The sequence below is a fragment of the Musa acuminata genome, chromosome BXJ3-8 (genome assembly GCF_036884655.1).
Source record: "Musa acuminata AAA Group cultivar baxijiao chromosome BXJ3-8, Cavendish_Baxijiao_AAA, whole genome shotgun sequence".
Lineage (NCBI taxonomy): Eukaryota > Viridiplantae > Streptophyta > Magnoliopsida > Zingiberales > Musaceae > Musa > Musa acuminata.
Genome location: NC_088356.1, coordinates 5,834,120 through 5,859,412, shown reverse-complemented (window position 1 = coordinate 5,859,412; position 25,293 = coordinate 5,834,120). Strand labels below are relative to the sequence as shown.

The window sequence follows — 25,293 nt, the reverse complement described above, 5'->3', positions numbered from 1 at the left end:
AGAGACGTTTAGAGATAGGTGGGGATTGGTTGCTGTAGTTGGATATTCAAGACAAAGTGAGGAGCTTTAGATATGTTTAAGGTTCTCTAAATTAAATATTTCAGATAGATGTCTATATTTATATATGAATAGGGTCTTGGGTCCCAAATGTGTTTGTTACCTGGCCCCTTAGCAACAGCTTGAGTGCAAATCTAAATATTGAGTCTCCATGGGTTTAGATTAAGGCGTGTTAGGGTAAGTTTATACCAACGTATGCAATTTCGAATAGTATCGCCCAGTACGGGCGGTACGTACCGGTCCGATGGCATACTGGTACGTGGACCGCCCGCTACCGGACGAAACGTTTAAAAGTGCCTCGTATTGGACGATACGGGGTAATATCGGGCGGTAACAGTTGAAATTTCGACCATTACCGCCCGGCACAGCTCGATAATGGTCGATTTCGACTGTTACCGCTCGGTAACAGTGCTATAGTGCTCCAACTGTCAAATTGACCGTTGGAGCCCTTTCTCATAGTATTTAAATCATTCTTCTCCCTTATTTCACTCCATTACATTCTCATACTCTCTTAAACTATTTCAAACTCTTTTTTTCTCTTAAAAAATAATCTAATAATTTAAATGATTTTTCTGTAGATATTTTAATATTTACATAAAGACAATCCGTAATGGACTGAAATACGAACCTTGCACAAAATATTCTTCAAAGCCCGAAAAAGATATGTGATAGTATTCTTACCTAATTTATATTGATTTTGCTAAACTTATGCTATTACTATATTTATTTCTAACTTAAAAATCATTTCCTAACTTTTTTTTATTATAAGGTATTTTCGGAGGGTTTTACACATAAATTAGGTGTACCGCTCGGTACACCCTGGCATACCGCTCGGTACACGGTACCGTACCATACCGAGCCAGCCTCGAAACATCGGTACGGTACAGTATTGCATACCTTGGTTTATACTTCATATTTATTCTTTTTGTCTATTTTCTAGGTTTAGTTTGAGTCAAGGTTTGCAATACCAAATGATACCGTCCGTACCGGGTGGTATGTACCGGTCCATCAATAGACTGGTACACGGACCGCCTGCTACCGAGCGGTAGCGTCGATTGAGGTCGTTATTGTTGACGGTGATCAATGGAGAAGAAAGAGGGACAAGGTGAAAGAAGAGGCAAAAGGGGAAGAAAGAAATAGGAAAAAAAAAAAAAGAACTTGAGATCAGCTTCACTCTCGTCGTCTGCAGCGACTTCTCATTCGCGTGCGGGGAGAAGAGTATCAGCGTCGCGGGGTGAAGAGAGGCAATGCCTCAGCAATTTTTTTTTTTCTGCGACGTCGCCCCGCATAGGGAGAAGAGAGGTATACCAAGCAATTTACCGCTTTTATATATATATATACACACACCAAGCGGTATACCAAAATATACCGCTCGGTATAGAGTACCGTCAAGGTATGTATACCTTGACGGTATGGTACCAGCGTACCAAGCGGTACACCAAGGCGTACTGAGCGATTTCCTCTTACTGTAGCACTGCTATAGTGTATTATTGTAGCACTGTAGCACGGTCCGCGTACTGGTATGTACCGCCCGTACCGGACAGTACCATTCGAAATTGCATACCATGAGTACCGTATCGTATCGAGCAAATCTCAAAATTTCGGTACGGTACGAAATTTCAATCCTTGGTTTGAGTTATATGTTTTTATTTTATTTTTCTAGTTCTTATAATAGTAAATCTTATTAAAATTATATTAAGATTTGAATATTATATTATTTTTTTGGGTAAGATGTCAAAAAATTAAAATTTTGGCACATTTATTTGATTCAAGGATTTTAATTTCGAATGATACCATCCGGTTGTGGGCAGTCCGCCAGCAGATCCGTACACGGACTGCTCACAACCGGGTGGTACTGTCGATTGGGGTTGTTTCCATCCCGTTACTGTCCTAAATCAGACGATGACTGAGGGAGAAAAAAGAAAGAGAGATTAGTGGTATCAATCGAGGGAAAAATGTAAAGGGAGAAGAAGAGAACCTGAAGAACGGTGCCGCTCTGCCTCCTCATCTGTCAGCGACTTCTCTCGGCGCGAGGAGAAGAGAGGCGGCGTCGCGGGCAAAAGAGAGGAGTCGTCGTCTCGATGAAAACAGTTTTTTTATTTTACTTATATATATATATATATATATATACATATATATATATATATATACATATATATATATATATACTGAGCGGTATACCGAAATGTACCGCTCAATATATAGTACCGTACCGAACGAATCTCGAAACTTCAATACGGTATGAAATTTCAATCGTTGATTTGATAATTAAGCCAAAGCAAACAACAGTCGCGAATAGGGCCTTTCTGGCAACAAAACATCAAATCAACCTTGATACGATAGAACATTAATGATGACGACCAAAAAATAAAGAAATACGAAAAAAAGTGAAATGAGTTGACTATAATTTCTTTTACTTTCTTTCTTTTCTTTTCTAGAATTCCTTTTTGTCGGAATAATTGTAAGTATGGTTGTGATGCTTTTAACTGTGAAATCAAAATGAAAATTTGAATGTCTTATAGCAATAGTCCTCTTGGTAGATTCCCTCAAACTTGTAATTCCCTTATTGTCACGGACAAGCTTCTAAATAAGATGTTTGATGTAATGTTTATGTATGTCCATGTCCTTTGATATATTCATGCCTTACACAGCATGTAAAGGGACAGTCGAAGGCTTAATAGCCTCATTTTAGTTGGGTTTGGTGGTCGTTTTAGGCTTGTAAATAAAGGTTGTGTCATGTGGGCACTTGTGGGAGATATTCGGTCTGTAGTGGATTATTTTGACCCTTTGTTGTGCAACCGTTCAGAGCTTGTAAAGTCCATTTGTAATTTGCATTGGTTATGAAGTGTTTTCTGGAATGTTTGCTTGTGGATCTTGAGTGAGGCGCTTTCTCTAACCCGTTTTCTCTTTTGTAGGTCCCAAGGGACCATGGGAGGTTTCGAGGAGGCTGACCTTTGCGAACGAACACGCAAGGGTGCCGCACGACTTAGGCAAAACTAGCTAAGTCCGTGACATCATGTCACATCCCTCTTAGACCTTTTTTTAATCTCTAATTACCATCATATGGCATATTACAATTTCTACAGTAATACCGTATCAGTGTCAACATCTTTATAGGTTCTATTGCATCTGCTTGTTGTCATCCATTGCCTTTCTCCTTTCCTATCTTTGTGGTCATAAAAGAGTCGTATAGATCCTTATGCTTCGTAATTTGTATCTTAGGTGTCAAATAAAATATTGTTCTTTGGTTCATGACCCATCCATTGACTCTTAAGTAATAGGGAATGAGTGATTGGCCGTCATCGGCATCATTATAGGTCCTCACCATGATTCACCTCACTGACATCTCTCTAGACCTCAGGAAGCAGGGACTACTAGGGGTGTGTCTTGTTACTCGACTAAAGTGATTGCTTGTTTATTGTGTCCAAAGGATCAATCAATTACTAAGCTTGCTCCTTTTCCTTTTAAAATTCGTTATGCTGTGACTGCCACATTCCTTAGTAGCAAGGTTCGCAATACCGTACCGTTGCTTAGACATTCGCTCGGTACGGTACGAAATGGTATACTGAGCGGTATACCGCTCGGTATATATATATATATAACTTGGCGACGTCGCCTCTCTCTTCTCCCAGGCGGGGCGACGCTTCGGCGACATCACCTCATTTATATATATATAAATTTATATATATATATATAATTCGAATAGACGCCTCGGCGACGTCGCGTCGCCTCGGCAACTTCGTCGAAAAAGGTGATGTCGCCGGCGACGTCACCGAACATCGCCTTTTTCTAATATATATATATATATATATATATATATATATATATATATATATATAATTTTTTGTTCTGTCCGGTAGCGAGCGGTCCGCGTACCGGTATGTTGTTGGACAAGTATGTACCGCCCGTACCGGGCGGTATCATTCGGTATTGCCTATCTTGCTTAGTAGACCAAGTGCTTGAAAGTCTTGACACGTCAAGAAACAGGGCACTGCCCTTCATGTGATCGATGGTCCTTTTCTTCTTATATTGCCTCAGTGATGAAACAAGGTGAATGTGGAGATCTCCTATTGTTTGTAGTTATTATAATCTCCCTAGGGTATTTCATACCATGCTAGCCTCTTTGTTGCTTTCCGGTTTAAGATCTGTCCAATTAGCTAGACTTTGAAGTCTTATTAAAACTTTTTCTTTTTTGTTGTTCTCACTGGTCATTTCAATCTAGCAATTGAATATTTCTTTTTGTTGTTTTTACTGGTCATTGTCTAGCAATTGATACTGTCCTTTATGCTGATACGAGTTCTGTTTAAACTTTAAACAACACGGAGTTGTTGCTTTTGCTTATGTGGTCTCAGTGAAATTTGTTATGATCTTCCTAACGGCTATGATTGTGGTCCTTGCAAGCAAAAATGTCAATTTTATTTTCTCTCTGTTGCTTGGAATGTATTAAACAACTAAATGAATTCTTCTGATGATGACACCCGTGACTTCCCTTCTGGATGTATGGTTATGGATGTTTTGTTTGTTTCTTCCAGCAGCATTTGTGCTTATAATCATGAGAGAAGTTGGCAGAACTTTTTTTTTCCTATTAACTCTCCAATGTACTTGTGGTTACACAGTTAGCATGTAAATATGAAATGAGAGAAAATGATACTTAAGTTGCTTTTCTTACCCCAGTTATCCTTTATATTACATGTTGGCTAAATGAGTAAATAGAGAGTATATGGACTATGGAGAAACTATTTGTTTTTGGTTAAAAGGGTAAAGAGTCAGAGAAATTAGTCATGTTGATGTTGTCATAAAATTCAATATTTGCTTCATTTTCATCTTATTAATTCTCTCTTATTTTGTAGTCATCATTTACTGTTTATGATGAAACATGGCATTTTTAACTTGTAGCTTAACTCGTTCATGACAATGTTCTATTATGTGCTCATTTAGTGTCTGAGTAAAACTGTTCCCAAATGGTTGAGAGGGACCAAAATTTACAAGAGGATTAGCAAGTCTCTAGTTAATCATCTTGGATTGACATTGACAAGGGAAGATATGGAATCAGTTGTTGATCTAATGGAACCCTATGGTCAGATAAGCAATGGGATTGAATTATACAGCCCTCCACTTGATGTAAGCAACTTTACGAGATTATACATTTCCTTTCTTTTCTAATGAAATCTTCTTTTTGCCTTGTTGGCTATTTTTTTGTCTTTTTTTTGTTGAATATTGTCCTATTTCACACATTGCTCGACTTTTTATATGCATTGCTGGTTTTTGTATGTTACCAAAGTTGTTTTGTGAATGTTTAGAAATTGATATCTAATCCATTAAGAAACCATAATTGACGGTTTTGGTCAGACTGGAGTTATGTTTTCATGTTATTAGGCAACATCAGTTCCTCTGTACTGCATCTATCTGTCTCCACCCTCAAAAGAACAGAAGGGAATGGGACAGTAAAGAAGGGAAATCAAGCATTTCTTTGGACTGATGCTTGGTCGGATCTGCCGATTCCAGCTGGTCTTAACTCAGATTTGTTGTTCATAGCATGAATTGGCTGATTAGAACTGGGGCTGATATAGCCCAATCCTGTTGGGTTGAGGGAAATCTGGGACAAGATCAGTCAATCTTAGTCTGGACATGCAATAGTTTTGTTAATAAGCCATTTACACCAAATGGCTTTCACATAGACTTTGAAAAAATATGCAATCAGATGTACACCTTCAGTTAGACGTTTTGTATAGATTCATGCTAGAGTAGTGTTTTCAAAAGGCACTTGGGCGCTCGCCTAGGTGATTCGATGAAGTACCGCTTGTTTGAACAAGTGAAGTTGGATTGGGATTTGAGCATCGGATTGAACGAGCAAGTTGGTTCAATCGAATCAACTAATGTAATTAGACAAACCCCTCTCCCCCCTCCCCTCTTCCCCCTCGCCCCCACACTTAGTGAGACAAACCTAAAGTGAAACCCTACGTCCATTGCTATCACTGTCATTTGCCACCACTCCCTTTATCCGTGTTTCGGCCATTGCCACCGTCTTCATCTAGAGCTTCATCTGCAGCTTCATCCGCTGCCCTCTCCTTCCCCCACCTTCCTCCATAGTCTCCAATTACTCCTTTTCTCAGTTCCCTCTTTAGAGCGGTTTAGTATTGGTTAGAACTATCTAGCATCATATTGATAACTCTGGTTATAATTATTTAGCACATATTGATCCACTCTTTAGAATTGTTTAGCACCATATTAATCCACTCTTTAGAATTGTGTAGCACTGTTTAGAAACCAATTGCATAAGTCTCCATCAGTAGAAACCATATGGCATCATTTTTATTTTTATGATCATATTTATCAATTGTAACATATTTTTTTAAATTTTAATACATACATACATATCAAATCTCTTCTGCAGTCAGTTCGAAAACAAAGCAGACAATCTTGACATGTGCCTTGCAGAGTGTTTTGATCTTGTTTCCCATTTCGTCGCTGGAGGAAGAGGAGAGGAGAGTAGGAGAAGAGGGAAAAAAGAGAGGAGACAAGATTTAATTCAAAATAATACACTTAAAAAACTATGAAAGACATTGCTCATCATGTCTATCATAAAGTTTAGCAATCATTGAAGTCTTCACGCAGACATAAATTTTATCATTTATTAATTTTTGTCAATGAGATTAACTTTTTAAAGAATATTATCTTTAATCTTAAAAATTGTAATATTTTTGCTACTTTGTTTTTTTATTGATTTTTCGTTATTATATTCCCTTTCTATCTTTTGGATTATTAGAAAGAAATAACTGCAAGTGAAATAGATAATATCTACTAATTGGTATATTATATTAATATTTTGTATAATAATACATAACAAGTTGAATCAATTGTGTATAATAAGTAATAAAGTGTTTGTATAATAGACAATGAAAACAATAACCCATGATTTGATATAAATAACACAATAAATATTGATATTCGGTAATATTCATAAGCATATTTGTAGACTAGTGAATAGTTGTGACAGAAGGTCATTGGAATAATCTTTCAATAATATTATGATTTTACATATCTGGTGATGGATTTGTGTTGGTTCATTGTTAGTCCGATATGGTCCAGTTCGTGTAGGAATACCAACACATGGTACATAGGCACATACCGTGGTACCAATAGGAGGAGAAGACGAGGAAAAGGAGAAGATGAAGAGGCATAAAAGAAAAAGAAGAGAGGATTAGCTGGCAAATTGGTAGTAGTGGGAATGGTGAGTGGTTTGCAGGAGGCAAATGTGAACCATATCTGGACCACCTGACTGAAAAGGGGTGGGCCCCAGCCCGGTTCAAGCTCAGACCTGTGTATATCACCTGATATGTAATGGCCCAGCCGATACATTAAACGTTGTTAAATCCAACTTGGACCCCAAAAGAGTCGACGAAAGCATAGACATGGCTGTTCACAGTAGATGGTAATGCAGTCGTTGCTGAGGTCCGCATGGTGTAGCTGAACTTTGCATTGGCTGATGTGGGCCTTGTGAAGGTCCCTAACAGAGCTTGATTATCCTGCAATGTGCTTAATCAGCTCCAATTGGACTTGGGTGTGACTTCAAATGAAGGATTAACAAGTGGTCGATATCTTCTGCCTGAAACAGAAAGTGGTAGGGCAGTTCTCTCATTTGGAAGGGTTGGATGACCAGTTCATGTAGTTGACCGCGGTTGCTTCAAACATTAAAAGGGTGTGACGGTCTTGCCAACGGCAGGCTTGTAGCAGGAGGGCAGCAGTATTAGGTTGTTTTCCTGAGTATTTTCAACATATTAGTTCATGTATTTGAGTGACGTATTCTTCACGTCTCATTTTTTGGATGCACTATTTTCTCTTGTAGATAAATTGTTCCTGAGATACCCTTGTTTTTAAAATATTTCTCAGAATAGCTTTGGCCAAAATTTGTTTGTGAGACAAGCCTCCTTTTTATCACCATGCTGTCATGTTAAAAGCCACTAATGAAAACAGCATTAATAAGTTAATATAATAAATATTTTTGTCTCTCTGCTTATATTAGATTGTTCGTCCTCTAGTTTTTTAACTTAAAAAACTTATAATGGCGGTCTAATTGTATTGAAAATACTACTATCATTAGCAGTTTCTTGCTTGATTCCAAATGACACATTTCTCTAGCTCTCAAAAGCAGTTGGAAATTTCTCTGTCAAGTTGACACTACTGCTATTGCTTAGAAGATACAAGTAAAAAAGTCCTGTCTAATGCTCATGTTATAATAAATTTAATAACAAAAGTTTGACCTGTTGCACCTTATCAGTTAGATTACTATGGAATCTGGTGGTGAAAGGTCAATATGTATGATATACAATGGTATGATCCAACTAGCTTGCGTATGAGATCATTGTTTAGTCAATCTGTTATGATCAACCAGATTAACCTATTTTTTATCGGTCACAATTGTATCAATTCAAATTTGATCGAAAACCAAGATGTCTATAATCTCTATGAATGGTAACTTATTATTTTTGAAATTGTAATAATTCTTCTTGAATGTAATGTGATTGAGATATTATTAAGCGAATTCTAGTAGGTAGTCAACGCTAATGTTTTGAATTTGAATTATAGAATCCGAAATAGTGATTGGTAGTTAAGAAGTGTTAACGATGTGGTGCTATGGGGATCAAGAAATGACTGAGAGAAAAGAATATAGTTGATCTGTATAGTTCATTAAATTTGTTAATGATGATCTATATCTTTCATTAAATTGTTGAGTATATACGCGTTGACACACGGATGGCATCTTAGAATCATTATGGATGACATTTGAAGAAGAACTTAAAGATTTTGTTCTTGTTCTTGTAACTCAGTATATTGATGGCTTTTGTTAGTGGACAAGGGAAACAAAATTCCCTCATGCTGTATGGGCAGCTGGACGTGCTCTGATTGCTCTTCTTCTGCCAAATTTTGATGTAGTTGATAATATATGGCTTGAGCCTGCTGCTTGGGAGGTATTGGTCCTCATCTTATCATCTTGATTCTGCTCGAGCTTTTACTAATTTTTTCCTCTCTGATAACCAAGTTCACGCAAGTTGACAAACATGTTATTTAAAGTTTTATAATGATTCTTTCACTTGTCATCATTGTTCTCTGTGGAATGTTTGTGCTATTTACAATGATGGATTAACATATTTTATGTAAACTTTGATGTTACGATAAACAGTTTTTATAAAGGGAATCAAAGATAAGGGGGGTTAAAGTTGTGGAAGGAAAAGGTCTGGCTTGAAGAAACATGGTTCATTTCATCAAATAAAATAAGACTTGTTGTGAACGTATCCAACATCTAAAAATTAATAAGAATATTTCAAAATTCTTGAAAATAAAAAGAATCTAAAATCAAAGAAACTAAAAACTTCACTCTTAGATTGGGATGCATCAACAAGCTTTTTTCTGCATAGAACTGGTCCTCGAGATCTCATGGTGTACTTGCACTATTACTTGATCTTACAAGTTATTTTTCTTGGATACATGTTCAGCATGTATCTCATTGTAAACCTCTCATTGTTGCAACAGATTGAGGGCATACCATTTTTTGTAATTTGAAAAATATAAGAATAACATCAAGATAGAGATGAACAGATTGGACAGGCGTGAAATTCTAGGAAGAAAGAATGGGGTGGAAGATAATATTGTCTTTTCCAAGAGTTTTCAAACATGATCTGGAGCCAAATACAGAAGACTATGGACTGAAAGAAGTTTGCAAGAAATTATCATAGAAAAGAAGATATCATAGAGTAGTGACATTATGCAAATACAACAGTGCAATCTCAGTTTTGTACTTTCAGGCAAATGAGCATATGTTGATGTTAGGCTTTTGTTTCTTAGGGGATTGGATGTACAAAGATTTCAAAAGCAAAAAATGAAGGTTCTGTCAGTGGCAATCTGGAATCAAGGTCATACCTCGAAAAGAAACTTGTATTTTGTTTCGGTTCACATGTTGCATCTCAGTTGCTGCTTCCTTTTGGGGAAGAAAATTTCTTGTCCACATCTGAACTTAAGCAGGCACAAGAGGTTGGTTATAGGTTACAACTGCAGCTGCAAAAAATTTGCTATATTTACAAGAATTTCTTGATGACTCATACACTCCTGATAATTTTTAAATGATTGTTGATTGCAGATTGCCACACGGATGGTGATTGAATATGGATGGAGTCCTGATGACAGTCCTGCCATTTACATCACTAGCAAAGCAGTAATTATCTATTTAATGAGGCCTAAATCTCAATTATGTTGTGTTTTAGTGCTTTTATAATTTTGAAGTGTCTTAGGATTTCTTCTGGAACATGTGATAATCACTTTATTATTATAGTTGTTCCTGGCGAAAGGAAGTAATTATTAATATAAAAGATGGTGGACATTTTTTCAAAGTCAGATTCTTTTGAAAATATAGATATATAGGAAATGGCCATAAGCTGCATTATCAGAGATATTTGTATCATCATCTTTTGTGGTTATGCTTTGTCTATCATTATTGATGTCAATTCCCACATGAGCAGCAGGATACTTTTTTGAGCTGTTATTAACTCTCACAAATTTTAATCTCTAGCTAGATAGCAAGTCTCTTGTGTTGAAGCAAAATTCGGAACAAAATCCCTCTAGAAAGCCTCAAAGCTGCCTCATCATTTAGAGTGAAAGAAGGGAAAGGAAGCCTCAGCTTCATCACTTCATGATCGAGGATTATATAGTTGTAATAGACAGCAAAAAGATAACAAAGCATTATCTTCAGTTGGTTTTAGTTATCCTGTTTTGGTTGGCTGGTCCACCTCGGAATTGGCATGTGGCTTGAGAAAAGAAAAGAAGTAAAAATGCATCATAATTAGTTGGCTTTGTACAAACATGTATTCACTTAGTAGCTTCAAACTTGATTGTGCGGAATTTGGCAATTTGGAACTTGATGCCTTGGGACTTGGTGACTTGAAATAGATTTTTATTTTTCTATATTGTCATTAATCTTCAAACCTAGCCATGTTTTGCATCATCTTCCTAAATCAGTAGCTGTAATTTAATTTTAGGTGCATTAGCGTCTGCATCATGTGTAAATTAGTCTGTGTTCATGTTTTGGTTCTCATGGCTATAAGCTTGGATGACTTAGTTACTAATTGAAGACTAAAATTTGGTACATAATTGTAATCAAGTAATGCAAACTGGCTGGTATTTGCGGGGTGAATTGGCATGAAGACAGCACAATTTTGGGTGGTCCACTTATGATACAGGGCTTACTTGGTGCTGAGCCATGTGAACTGGGTTTATGGGGCTTGGATAGGGCAATAAATCCAGTTCTTTTTTTATTCTTTTAACCCTAAAAAATGATATGGGAAACCTCTTCTCTCTCCCTCTCACCCCAAGTCTCTCTCTTGTGACCCTTTATTGTGCCATCTGTTGCCGCTCGTCCGTTCTGATTCTCCCCACTGCCTGCAGTCCACCTGTTGTATTCCTCTTCTCCTCTGCCATGGCTGCCTCCTCTTCTCCTCCGCTTCCTAACCTCCTCTCCTCTTCCTTCTCTCTTCTTCTTTTTCTCCTCCCGGTACGATGGTACGTACCAGCATACTGCATGTTGGTATGCCAGTCCATACCAGAGCTATACTATGCTGGCCAGCTATGAGCATGGGTTTGATACCCAAAGTTGTAATCCTTGATTTCAATTACAGTTTACTTTCTGATTAAAAATCCAAAAAACTGCATCTGGAGTAAGCTGCATGTCATTCTTCACCCCTTCTTTGGAGACAATAATCTTAATTTTCATCCCATACGTCATCCGTCCACTCTGCTCTTACAGAATCTTCTTTCACAGCTTTTATTTCTAAGTTTCTAAGTGGACCGGCTGTAGTAAGTTTGTTTATATTTGTAAATAGTTTCCTTTTCTTTGCATGAGCCTAACTTGACTTCACTTATTGTCTTTTTTTTTTCATGTTAATCATGATGAACAAAAAAGTATGTGCAAAATTCTTCCATAACTGTAAATTACTATATTTATGTAAAAATCTGTTGCTATCTTTCGAAGTCAATTCATTTATGATATGCCAATTTATATCTCCTTAGTTCAAGGGTGATCTGCATTTTCATTTGGGGGGTATATTGCCTTGAAATCAAGGCTTTGGTTGAATTTAGGTTAGTTACAGCTAAAAATTTGTAGCTAAATTTTGAATTGAAACATGAGATTTTCAGATGTGCAGCTTTCCTTATATTTTTTTGTACTTGATTAGGTTGGAGCTCTCAGTATGGGGAATAGCCATGAGTTTGAGATAGAAGCAAAAGTTCAGAAGGTATGAATGTCTCAAAGCACACCTTTGAGTTTGGAATATTGTAGAATTTGTTTCATGACTGCTATATGCCAAACATTTTCTTAACCAATATGGCATGTAGATTCATTTTTGATGATTACTTTCCCTTGCAGATTTATGATTTGGCATATGATAAAGCTAAAGAAATGCTTCAGAAGAATCGTAAAGTCCTTGAAATAATTGTGGAACAATTGCTCAATTTTGAAAATTTGACAGGAGAGGTGAATGCTTCTACATTCATTTGCTCAAGCTAAATGTTGATATCTATTATCTTGATTTTTTTTTAGAAAATTTTTGATACGATCTTGAAATGTGGCCCAAACCTAAAGCATTCGATGTCCATGACCTTCCACAAGCAGCTAGGAAGCCAATTATATTGAAGATCTTAAATTCTATAATAGTACTTTTATATGTTGATGTGTTGTAATAAAAGATATGCAAGTTAATTGGATTGTAGGATAGGAAATTTAGATGGCTTCTTTAAAATTTCCCTTGGTAATTTTTTTCTTTCTTTAAATTAACCTAGTATCATTCACATATCTGACTGATATTTCAAAGTGGCACAGTAAAATGCATGAAGCTTCTATCTTCATAGAATTATTATATATGTTTTTTAAGCTGCTGATGAAATGAACAATCCTTTTAATGTCGTATATATGGAAGTTCGAAAACTTTGCTAGATGTACATGCTAGTAGCATACTCTGTCAGAATTAGCTTCAATCTTGACTTAGATTGATTTGCTGCTTATAGCAAATATGGCCTTTCATTCCAGGATTTGCTGAACATCCTTAAGAATAATGGAGAGATTCCAGAAAAAGAGCCATTCTTCTTATCGAAGCAGCTTTATAAGAAGGTATTGTTTAGATCTTATTGAGCCTCGACTTTTGTTTTTCTTTTATAAATGTGATGAGAGAAATTACCTATCTGTTCATTCAATTTAGACACGGCAAATGCATTAGAAGGAATAACATGTATATGTATATGTAAACACATCCATTTGAGGATGCATCACGAGTTTAGAGCTTAGTATAAGAGCTTTGTATGAGAAATAAGTTACTTGTTTTCTCCATATTCAAATGCTTTGTGGAATCCTAACATTTAGAATGAACTCATAATATTAGAAATTTTGACTTGTATATGAAGAAACGTGGCACCACATTATCGCTAACAATTTATGAAGATATAGGTTAGTACATTTTTGCTTTTCATACATATGTAGTAATGTACATATATCTTGTTCATTGCTAATAGGATCAGAAAACTTAGTTCAAGCAAAGGATAATTTTTTAAAATCTTTTCCTAGGACAATAATACAAATACATTTGTGCATATTTTGATGCTTCCTTATAATTAGACGACTAGGTTCAGAGTTGTCATGAACTGAGATTGACTCAGATTACATAAAAAATTTCAGCACCCTACTAAATTACTATTTTCAGCTTTGTTACTATGCCAGCTTTGATTGTAACATTGCTAATTGGTGCAAAAATACTTTTTGAGTGACAACATTTATGTGGATTACTTGGTGTTGTTTCCTATGATCTCCTGAATTAAGCATAATTTAGTTTGGATGCAACAACCAGACATCTTGCTTTTTAGCTCAAGGCTAGAAGTAACCAAAATTTCTCACCTTGCAGCTTAAATCTGGAAGCTCTCTTGATGAAAGTGGGGATGCAGAAGTATTGGACCTTTTGGGGGTTGCAACATAAAGGGGCTGCAATTTTGTAATTTGCACATTCCTCTAGGACAATAGGTATGAGTTTGACTGAAATTTGAAGTATATATTTATGTCACTTGATAATATTTTCATTTAGTCTAATTTTACCAGCATTCTCTAATTCATCTCCTGTCTCAGGGACAAGGAAGATTATAAAATGTGACTGAATCTGGCTATAGAATTTTGTCTTTTGAACTGAAAATCTTGCATCTTTGGGAGTGTTTTTTCCATGGCTTAGCCAATGACTTGTACAAATTGAAAGCCATCTCAAGGAATAAGTCTGCAACTTGAAAGAAATATTAGTTTTTCTGATCAACCAGAGTTGGGGCACCTTTGCCGTCATGTCAAATTTGTATCAACTGCAGCTTTCACAAACTGGTACTACTAATATTCTAAAAACATGCCGAAGTTGCAGGCTGGAGAAATTATTGTGTTCAAGAACATTGGTGCCACAGTAAGGTTGTTCTTTTGCTTTGCTGGAATTCAAGTCATGGAAAGCGAACTTTTCTGCCTGCAGGGATAAGGTTTCATGTTGATTTTTTCTAAACATCACATTGGCAAGAGTTCTGTGCAATAGGCTGACTGATTTTCTATACCAAACTAGCGGTATGTCTCACAGCTCAGATTTATGTTGTTCTGCGTTTCCAAAAGCAGAAGCCTAATGCAAAATAATATATCATTCATGTATCTAACATAGTCCTATTATGTTGCTTAATATGCCTTAAGAGATGAGAAATGCTGCCCTGTATTCCATCTACTATATCAGCAATCATTTTGGCTTCAATATTAAGATTGATCAGCAGCAAGCCCCACTTCTAATTCGACTCAAATGTGTTGTGCATGCCTTTTTCTATTACTTGCTCACCAACAATACAAGGTCGACAAAGAGGGCTGAGATTTCATAATGCCCTTTCGATTAATAATAAATGGTCCTTCAAAATGTCATCACTTGTATGTAGTCTTTGTCACGCGTGGTGTTGCTCTCTCTCTGAATCACCAGACAAAATGTTGGGCCTGCTTTATGCCTGCTGTGTGGAAATGTATTTTACTTGCCTGATGGAAATGTATTTAACTTGGATCCGAGTCTGATAACTATGTTTGAGAAGCATAGTTATCAGACTCGGATCGAACTGCCTGATGGAAATGTATTTAACTTGCTATAGTTCATCTACTAATACATGCTACCATTTCTAATGTTTGAGAAGCATAGTTATCAGAATCGGATTGAACTGCCTGATGGAAATGTATTTAACTTGCTATAGTTCATCTACTAATACATACTACCATTTGTAATGTTTGAGAAGCATAGTTATCAGAATCGGATCGAACTGCCTGATGGAAATGTATTTAACTTGCTATAGTTCATCTACAAATACATGCTACCATTTCTAATGCTTGAGAAGCATAGTTCTCAGAATCGGATTGAACTGCCTGATGGAAATGTATTTAACTCGCTATAGTTCATCTACTGATACATACTACCATTTCTAATGTTTGAGAAGCATAGTTATCAGAATCGGATCGAACTGCCTGATGGAAATGTATTTAACTTGCTATAGTTCATCTACAAATACATACTACCATTTCTAATGTTTAAGGGCAGAATTGGATCGAACTGCTGTGTGGAAATGTATTTAATTTGCTATAGTTCATCTACTAAGACATGCTACCATTTCTAATGTTTGAGAGGAATAGTTATCAGAATCGGATCGAACTGCTTGATGGAAATGTATTTAACTTGCTATATAGTTCATCTACTAATACATGTTAAATCTGTACATCCACAAAGATAGATCTGTACAATCCAAGTCTTAAATATAGATCTCAAAGAAATGGCATCTTATGGTGTCATGGTCTCTACAAATGTCAACTTCACTGGAAAAAAATATTTTCATACTTGGTGATATCCGAATAGCAGAACCTCATGTAAGCTTAATACATGGAGTAACATCGTCTTTGGCGTTGTAGATGACTATTGTACTTGGCGTTGTGTTCTTACCGAAGTTGAGAAGATGGTGGAATGAATTGATGTATCTTTCAAGCTCGAGGGTATGGGTCAATCCAGCACTTAATCTTCTTCCACTGCTTGTTGCCATCTCCTTCTAAAGATACCCAGCTCAGGTAGCAACCATGTATCACCTGCAACCAAGATATCTCAGCCCAGGAAATATTAGTGAAGAGAAAAAGAGACCAGAAACGTTTGTACTACAACATGGTTGATTAAGATTATGCTCAAACATAAACCAACAACTACTCTGGAATTATAAATGAATTGTGATACATACAGCAGCTCTAAGAGCGGTGGTAGATGATCCATTAGAATCCTGCAAGTATCCGTGTCAGATTGTTGCACGATCAATGCACAACGAAGTAGAAAGATCTGCCACTTGAAGGCAGTTTGATAGGTTAGACATGCGTGTGGCTTCAATATAAATTAACTATAAACTATTGAGGATCAAGAAAAATTGTGATTTCGAAAAATTGTGATTTCAATTACATGATACAACAGCTTATATCGATGGCTAACAATTAAGCTAATCATAACAAGAACATCAACAATAACGAAGCGACTATGAGCCTAACTAGATCAAAACAAGCAAAATAAGGACCTAGTTATGTCACGAGTATTTCTGAGATAATTCAATGACCAAAGGAACTAGCATTTTGACCTTGGAAACCAAAAAGCTAGAAAAAAATGAGGGAAGGAAATAACAGATGATCTCCAATGGCTTTATGATCTCCAGAAGTAAAATTCAGACTAGTGAGTTTGATATGAATACTATCAGCTCTTCATCATATGTTTCCTTTATATATATATAAGCTACTCATCTTTTAGGCATAAAAGAAGACATCTCTAATCAGATAGTGATTGTTTGTTTTCACACACATTTTCTCAGGATCTCCACCAAGTGTAGGGGTCCCCTTGTGAATGATGTATTCACTATCTACGACTCCAACATTTATAATCCGATCACCCTATTAAGAGGTAAATAGGTGTCATCTTGTCACAAATTATTAACTGGTACTATTTGGTTATGCAAAATGTTACCTGAGCAGACAGTAACCAAATTTCATGTCTAAACCCCCCACCAATGACAGAATACTTGGATCATATGTCATGCACATTGCCAAGCAGCTTTTGTGAAAACTGGAACCATCATTTCCACAAACCTACAAAGTAAACCAATTCAATGCAAAAACAAAACAAAATAAACTTAAGTTTGCTCTAGGGAGAAGAGCAACTAATTACACTATAATTTAAAATAAAAGCTAATAGAGTCACACACGATATGGTATTACTAAATGGCTATTAAAGAAAAATAGATAAAACTGATAGCAAAGAAAGTATGAATCATGATCATCTACAATGCACTACACTCTTGATCATTCTATGAATGCTTGAGACAAGTATAACTAAAATGTGCAATTGAAATGGTCATATAATATAATGAAATCTAATCAAGTTATTCATCTCGGTTTCTTGGGTTCATTTTGATTGAATGCTTCATTTCAGTTTAAAAAACTGAAAATCAAATGTGATTCAACCATGTTTGAATATACAAGTTATTGTCATGATTTTAATATGTATGTTGTTCTTTACTCCCATTCAGTTCAATTTGATCTTTCAAAAGTTTACCTTGTTTCATTAACTTCAGCTTGGGAATTTCCCTGGGCTATAGCAGCTATTTTGACTTGTTGTTCATGGAATGTAAGTTAATTTGTTTTTATGGTCATAGTATGCCTTCAAATGCTCATGGAGATTGTTTCCTCAATGTGTGGTGTACTATCTGTATAAGAATAACTAGATGCTGTTGAGAGGGACATGAAATGTTTGGTCATTACGAGGACTATAAGAAGAAACAGTGAATACAAATTTGTTATTTGATTAATTAATAGTTCCTACAGATTTATTTCCAGGGTGGTTCATTCTCCAAATTAAACTTTATATGATACAAGTTTTGGTAATTTAAAGGTGGCCAAACTTGAATCTAGAAGTCACTCAATTAACCGACGGTTGGCATCTATAAGTTTGGAAATAGTACTTTCAAAGAGAATAAATGTATCAGCAATATTTAATAGTACTTTCAAAGAGAATAAATGTATCAGCAATATAAATAAATAAATAGTACGAGAACCATTTGACACAAATGTAGCTCAATCATATTAAAATTTATATAAATAAATAAAAATAAATGTTTACATTGAATCAAGGATTGATGAATCACCCGAAATGGAATGATACGGGTAGCACATATCGGTCCGACAGAAGACCGAGATGCGGACTGCTTGGTACCGGGTAGTATATGCTAGGGGGGTTGTATCAAGTGATACAACTTGTGTACCAAACAAAACAGTTGAAATTTGACCGTTACTGACTCATTACTGGAGCATCAATACTTGGTCATTAAGGTCTTGCAACGTATCTTGCATATCAAACATTTTATCATGAAAAGATGTAAATGATGAAACAACCTTCCAGGGTGAAAATTTTCTACTCCAATGTCTTCATCCCAAAGGAAGATGTGTTTATACTCAGCCACTATATCTGGATGTAAGAAATGCTTAGCAAACCACCTGTAACATGCACATAGGTTTTTACCATGAGAAGAGAATCCCAATTTCGGTTTGTGGAAAAGAATGTGCATTGAGTTACCATTTGGTTCGATTGATTGCAGAGATATGTACTGCAGTGTCACTCCATTGATCAACAATTCCATCATAGTGGAAAAGCATTACAGTGAAATTACAGAAAAGGAAGGAGATACAATAAACAACATAACCAGGAGGAAATAGTCATCTTCAACTTATTAGTTCATACTAGGAGTTTTTAAAATGAAGAAAGAAAAATGTAAACAATATTGTAAGTGCCTTCTTTACAAGTTCAATTACCATTTCTTTTGGTTTTATTCCAACTGAGACTGCCAATAAGCTCTTAGATAAAACTCATTTTTTTCCTGAAAACAACTAAGGTTAGAGAAAGGCTATATGCTTCCGTCAGTAGAACAATTTGCATGTGTAAACAGGTGACATAGTTAATCATATCATATAAATCAATTAAGATTTATATTGTACCCTTGAAAATTGAAATTATTGTATAGACTAGATTTTCTTGGTACTGGTTAAGGAAATCAGCACCAAGTAGTATACAAGAAAAGGAATACTTAGATCAGAATAGAGATTGTTAAGACTTGTTAGGAGATGAACACATGTAATTTTCCAGGAAAAGAATAAAGCAAAACTGAATAAATGGAATTTATATTCATCAGAAAAATTCAAGTCAACCATATTATGACCTGAATAAGCATTCTCAAATGACCTTCTTTGCTTCCTTTAATCACTAAGGCTTTCGCCAACAAACTCACTTATTACTCTAAAACTCACTTATGGAATAGAATGGAGTGCAAAACTAATAGAACAGCGGAACCTAACCTAACTGCTGACATTTTATGTAGCGGTAGCCTAACTGCTGGCATCTTACTCTGCGGTAACCTAACTGCTAACTCCTGACCTCTAAACAAGAAGAACTCAGCTAGGCACTAAACTTTAAGAACGTTGCTACCCAATTGAAATCCAGGCACATTTAAGATAAGATCATAACCGGACTGCCCACTACACTCCATTGGAGCAAGTCAAACAATCATTTCTTACTTTCAAATTATACTCGTTAGCACAAGTCAAATCAAAGAATGAAAGCAGTCAGCAGAAGAAGCAAGAGCGTTAGGACTCAAACTGGTATTACACTCGTATTCAATGCCGAAAGCACCTAAAATCTAATATTTACTTCCCTTATTAAGCACCTAAACTCAAATACTTATTCCCTGGCATATATAAGAATGAGAAAGGCTTATAGAGTTTGGCTTCATCTTCCTCGGATGCAATTCTGTGCAGAACAAAAGCACAAGAGAAAAAGAAAGTTCAAAAGAAACACTAGAGAAAAGACTAAACGTATATAGAATCAAAGAAACAATTAAACAAGACATCCAACAACTAAGACATTTAAATAGCAGATCAATAGAAAAAAAGAGGGAGAGAAGGAACAACCAATGCATTCGAGAACGAGCGCCCAAAACACGAGGAAAAAATATGGTGTTGTTAGAATTTGCAATGACATATATGTAAAATACTAAAATTTGAAGTGACGCAGCATTTAATTTACCGGGGACCTTTCAGAATTTAGAATCAAAAGAAAGCACCTCATACTTTATTTTTTTTCAAATTTAAAATCAAAAGAAAGCTTTGCATTAAATTATGATCTAACCAATTGGTCCACTTGTCGATAATGACCCCTCTATCTCAAATGGCCGTCTTGTTTTGTGTTGATTTCTTCTTTTCCTTATTTGCTCTTTTCTTCTGAGGATTTATATATATAAGCTAATTATTGAATAAGATTTTAGAAAATAAGAAATATCTTATTGATTTCAATTATAAACAAAATTTAGGGCTCCAACAAGCCGATTTCCATGTGAAACACAAGTCTGCAGAGAATGCATCAAGAACTGCACCAAAAAATCGACCGATTCTTTTCTCACCATTATGAGTCTCGACAAGTTCGCCACTAGTCCCACACCAGGCAAGCTTACACGACCAACGTGAACAACGAAATCTTTTCAACTTAGACCGGAAAAGATAGAAAGAAAAGAAGAAGAAGAAGAAGAAGAAGAAGAAGAACCATGACATGTAAATAGGTCTGTTTCTTGGAAAGAATCAGAGACATCGGATAAAGATAGGACCTCTTGCCTCGTCATTCTGAACGATGCTTGTGCCCGACTCGGTCGGTGTCTGCTCCTGGAGGAGTTGCAGAACGGAGGGATGGTCGAGAGAGCTGAGCCCTTTTATAGGTATATGATTTGGGGAAATCATTTATTTGATGCAGTTTGCGACTTAACTCGTAGTCAGTACGAGATGGGTTAAGCATTAGGCCGCGATGGAATCGTCATTGGACGGCGAGTGACATTATGTTATTGGATTCGGGTTGTCGGTTTAGCAGTAACGGGCTAGAATTATCCATGTTCGACCCATCGTTACTATCCCATCATCATCATTGCTGCACTAACATATCACGTGACTTTAAATGTACTTGTTATGACAGGCATTAAATCAGATGCTGGGATGTCAACCATCTCCGATCAATTCATCCTGACCGTTGATCATCGCGTTCTCGTGCTCATCCTGTGATCTCGGACTGCCACCTCGGTTGGTAACACCACTGCTTCGATCGCTTCCCGTTCCGTCGTATTATAAGTCCCGTTAAGGCCGCTCATCAACAATCGGACGGCCGACATCGGTTCCACATCGGTCCTATCGACCACGAGTCATCTATAAGCGCTGATGTGCGGCGACGGAAAGGGAGCGCCTCGTGGAGTGCTGTAAGGGAGGTGACGCGAATCACGAGGTAGCCGGTGGATGGCGGAGATGCTGCGATTCTGCGCGGCGGCGGGCCTTATCAGGTACAGCGAGGCGGCGGTGGCGGCGGCCGAATGCCGCGGCCGGAGGAGGTGGGCGGCGGTTCGGTGCTCCTCCAGAGCGATCCCCGGGCAGGAGGCGGCGGACGTGGCGGCGGCGTCGAGGCTAGTCGCCGGGGTGGGGGCGGTGGGCGGGGCAGAAGGCAAGGGGCTGTCGGAGCGGTTGCGCCTGGGGAGTCTGGTGCCGGATGGGCTGTCGTATAAGGAGAGCTTCGTAGTGCGGTGCTACGAGGTGGGGATCAACAAGACGGCTACCGTGGAGACGATCGCCAATCTACTCCAGGTCTTCATTCGGATCCCACCTTTTCTGCAATTTGTTCTTCTTTTCCCTTTTTCGAAGACATTAGAAAAATGAGCGCTGTCTAGATCTGGAATCACCTTGCTGTCCTCCCCCCTTCCGGTTTCCTTCGTCCGCTCGGATTTTGGAGTCAGTAAGAGACTTCGATTTGTGTTCCTTCTTCTACGATGTCGATTTCTCTCGCTGAATTTGGTACGACTGAGGTTGGGGTTTGGAAACTTCTCTCCAAAAATTTCGCCTTTATTGTAAAGTTAACTTTTTTTTTTTCACTAGCTTTATGATTGTGCTTTTATCTTAATTGATTTAGTTTGACCTTTACTAAAATTTCCATTTAGTCGGTACGAGTGATTTGAGTTTGTGCAACTTGTGATTGTGATATGCATTCTGGTTGATGCTAGATTTGGTTGCGCAGATCTTTGCAAACGACTTGTATTTCTTTATTGATTCAATTGTATTCCATAATTTCTAGAATTTTCGTCTTCCATTTCTTCATAATTCATGCTTCTACTTTTTTATTATGTTTTCCCCCCAATTTAGCTGAAATTTTGGATCTATTCAAGAATCTATTGTTCTTTATTTGTACTGGATTGCAGGAAGTAGGATGCAACCATGCACAGAGTGTGGGGTTCTCCACTGATGGATTTGCTACGACGCCTACCATGAGGAAGCTCCGCCTAATATGGGTGACTTCTCGCATGCACATTGAGATATACAAGTATCCTGCTTGGTGGGTTATTAGGAATGTGCATTTCATCTCCTTGAATTCTGAGTCGGAGGTTGAGGCTTACGTCATAGTTCTTGCCAGGGGTGACGTGGTTGAGATAGAGACATGGTGCCAAGGGGAGGGAAGAATTGGAACCAGGCGTGATTGGATTCTCAAGGATTTGGCCACTGGTGAAGTAATTGGAAGAGCTACAAGGTACTTTGTTGATTGTACCTAACGTTAAATAAGATAAAAAGTTGTTCTTGCATGTTGAAAATTTTACAGCCTCCGATGTACATAGATGCATAAGTTTCTCAGTGCAATTGTATGATAGTTCACAGTTTGTATAGTAGAACTGGTGATGGCAACATCTCAGCAGTTGATTAGTGCCATCAGGAACAGAAACTCGGTCAAGTTATGCTTCTCCTTTTGATTTTCAGAAAGAATTCTCCATAAGCAAAAAATTAGCTGTGTTCTTAAAATTGATTGTGAAAACTGATATAGTTTATCCTAAAAGCTATTAAATGATTTTGAGTAGGGCATGAAAAGATGGTTCCCAAGGAGTGTCTTTTTTGTTTGAGGAGGGATGGAGATGCGCATCAAGATATATAGTCAAAGAGGAGCTAAAGGGATTACAAAGTTTGGAAGCATTGAGTGGACAAGTGAGGAAAAGAAGTGTATTCATTTTGCTGAGGTAGCAAAAGAGTGGGGGGAGAGAGTTACTGCAGGGCATAAATAGCTATGTTATTTATACTTTTATAGGATTGCTATTGTTCTCTCTATGTTTGTAGGTGATGATAATAAGTGTATTGCTTCTCACTTTTGGTTATGCATCTTTGCTTCAGCAAGTGGGTAATGATGAACCAAGACACACGGAAGCTTCAACGAGTAAGTGATGAAGTCAGGGAAGAATATCTTGTGTATTGTCCAAGAACTCCTAGGTAAGCATATATTGGAAATTCTTTTTAATTTGTTTACTTGAATTGAAACTTCTTGAGGGATGATGCCAAATCCATGGAATTGCATCAAATTTTATTTTTTGAAAAGGGAGGAAATAAGATGGATTATGAAGTTATATAAGACATCAGTGATTGCACTTAGCCTAAAACGCAGTGCTGTTTCCCCCAGTATATGCTCTTTAGAACTGCAAGTTATATTTCTAAAACTTTTGTCTTATGGCATGTAGATTATCATTTCCAGAAGAAAACAATGGCAGCCTGAAGAAAATTCCCAAGCTTGCAGATCCTGCTCAATATTCAAGATTAGGACTTGTGGTATGCTTTTTATTTGGTTAATTGAACTCATGTTTGTAATCCTGTGCTTACAGAATATGCCTGCTTTTCTTTTGAGCTGTTACTCTAATCATTCTCCATTTGAAAAATGCAGCCAAGAAGAGCTGATTTGGACATGAACCAACACGTAAACAATGTGACTTACATTGGATGGGTCCTTGAAGTATGTGCTTCTTATCTAATGCAACTATGTCTATGCATAATGTTATATTTACAGTACACACTCTAGGTTAGCAGCAATTTTTATTCAGCTTTCTCCACTTTGTTAATGTTATTTTGTGAATTTTTTCATCAGCTGATCCTATATTTATCCTTTTACAGAGCATGCCTCAAGAAATTATTGACACCCATGAGCTGCAGACAATCACTCTAGATTATAGGCGAGAATGCCAACATGACGACGCAGTGGATTCACTTACCAGTTCAGAATTTGCGGAAAATGGTAGCACAAATGGGATTGCCACCACAAAGCCACATGATCAGGAGCTCCAGCAGTTCTTGCATTTCTTGAAATCGTCTGGCACCGGTCTTGAAATAAATCGAGGCCGGACAGAGTGGAGGAAACTGATTCGTTAAGGTTTTGGTTCATGTACACCAGTTTTTGCTAGCAGATAAGAGAACTGGTTGGTTAAGTTATTTTAATTATGTTGCATGTTTACCTGGTAAATTTCATCATTGATATTGCGTTAGCTTTGGACATACTTATTATTGCTCTACCGAGAGGACATTGGACTGTCAAGCAAGCGATCTTGATTCCTTTTCTTAATGAGCCATGTAAGATTTGGGTGTAGCAACCAATGTATGCTTGGAGACCAATAAATTATTCAGTTTGTTAAGACTGAGGGAATTTGTATCCAGAATCTAATTTTTTGGGCTGAGAACTTTTGTATTTGGTAGTTCCAGTTGGATCTGTAGGCTACAACAGAAAGGTAATGGATTATGGTATGTGAAATTAATTTAGTTTATGAAGAAACTGCAAACTCTTCTTGCTCTTTGAAGATGAGGGTTTGACAAGTTTACTGATAAATAGGTTGTGTGATCACATCTCTCTCCTTCTGTTTTCTTCCCTTATGGTGGATGCATTTAGGAGGTTCAAATTGCACAGCAACTTTGGCTTCTGCTTTCTGTAAGCTTGCTAACTACTATCAAAGAATCTTTGCCTGTGTGAAGTTTGATTTGAGCTGACATTATCTTGAGCAATTCAATTGTTTGATTTGTGTTTTTAGCTAATTAAAGGATTTGAGCCTTCTGAGCTTGCCTTTCAATGTGCATTTTTCACAAGTTTTTTCCCTTTTTTTTTGTTTTTGGAAAAACAAGTGGTAAAGATTGAGATTAAAGACATCAAAATTTTACTAGATCAGATTATGAATCCTCTACTTTTTGAATCTAACACTACTCATTGAACATAAATTATTAGAATCTCTAGTCCCCATCAAAATAATGTGTGAGAGGTAATTACATTA

General features: G+C 36.9%; 2 protein-coding genes and 1 long non-coding RNA gene across 4 annotated transcripts in view; 2 read left to right on the top strand and 1 right to left on the bottom strand.

Annotated features, from left to right (window-relative positions):
• The window catches only part of LOC135645490 (probable inactive ATP-dependent zinc metalloprotease FTSHI 5, chloroplastic), a 42,461-nt gene extending 27,563 nt beyond the window's left edge, over window positions 1-14,898 (top strand). Inside the window, exons 12-20 of one of the 2 annotated variants that reach the window (XM_065163894.1) lie at window positions 4,996-5,178; window positions 8,907-9,026; window positions 9,901-10,086; window positions 10,193-10,267; window positions 12,279-12,338; window positions 12,470-12,577; window positions 13,130-13,210; window positions 13,995-14,110; window positions 14,213-14,898. In XM_065163894.1, coding sequence (XP_065019966.1) covers window positions 4,996-5,178; window positions 8,907-9,026; window positions 9,901-10,086; window positions 10,193-10,267; window positions 12,279-12,338; window positions 12,470-12,577; window positions 13,130-13,210; window positions 13,995-14,066 — 885 coding nt within the window. In that variant the 3' untranslated portion in view covers window positions 14,067-14,110; window positions 14,213-14,898. Of the gene's footprint in view, window positions 1-4,995; window positions 5,179-8,885; window positions 9,027-9,900; window positions 10,087-10,192; window positions 10,268-12,278; window positions 12,339-12,469; window positions 12,578-13,129; window positions 13,211-13,994; window positions 14,111-14,212 lie in introns of those variants that run through there. The other variant, XM_065163895.1, reaches the window with a different exon arrangement.
• A 1,064-nt stretch (window positions 14,899-15,962) lies between these two features.
• Window positions 15,963-20,876, bottom strand: LOC135645486 (uncharacterized). The gene is made up of 5 exons (XR_010498802.1): window positions 18,729-20,876; window positions 18,548-18,649; window positions 17,124-17,245; window positions 16,360-16,454; window positions 15,963-16,213 (listed from the first exon to the last, which is right to left on the bottom strand). It is a non-coding gene; the product is annotated as an uncharacterized LOC135645486 (long non-coding RNA).
• Window positions 20,877-21,429: 553 nt separating this feature from the next.
• On the top strand, window positions 21,430-24,666 carry LOC135644597 (oleoyl-acyl carrier protein thioesterase 1, chloroplastic-like). Its single transcript, XM_065162313.1, has 7 exons — window positions 21,430-21,820; window positions 22,429-22,562; window positions 22,641-22,754; window positions 23,384-23,479; window positions 23,725-23,812; window positions 23,925-23,993; window positions 24,152-24,666. Exons 1-7 carry the CDS (start codon window positions 21,479-21,481, stop codon window positions 24,404-24,406), a joined length of 1,098 nt encoding a protein of 365 aa, XP_065018385.1. The 5' UTR covers window positions 21,430-21,478; the 3' UTR covers window positions 24,407-24,666.
• The last annotated feature ends 627 nt before the right edge of the window (window positions 24,667-25,293 follow it).

Bases quoted from the DNA above. Each gene is read 5' to 3' on its own strand.
- LOC135644597 (XM_065162313.1), top strand. From the start codon at position 21,479: ATGGCGGAGATGCTGCGATTCTGCGCGGCGGCGGGCCTTATCAGGTAC. The intron at 21,821-22,428 runs GTCTTCATTCGG...ACTGGATTGCAG, and splicing joins CGATCGCCAATCTACTCCAG to GAAGTAGGATGCAACCATGC. The intron at 23,480-23,724 runs GTAAGCATATAT...TATGGCATGTAG, and splicing joins TATTGTCCAAGAACTCCTAG to ATTATCATTTCCAGAAGAAA.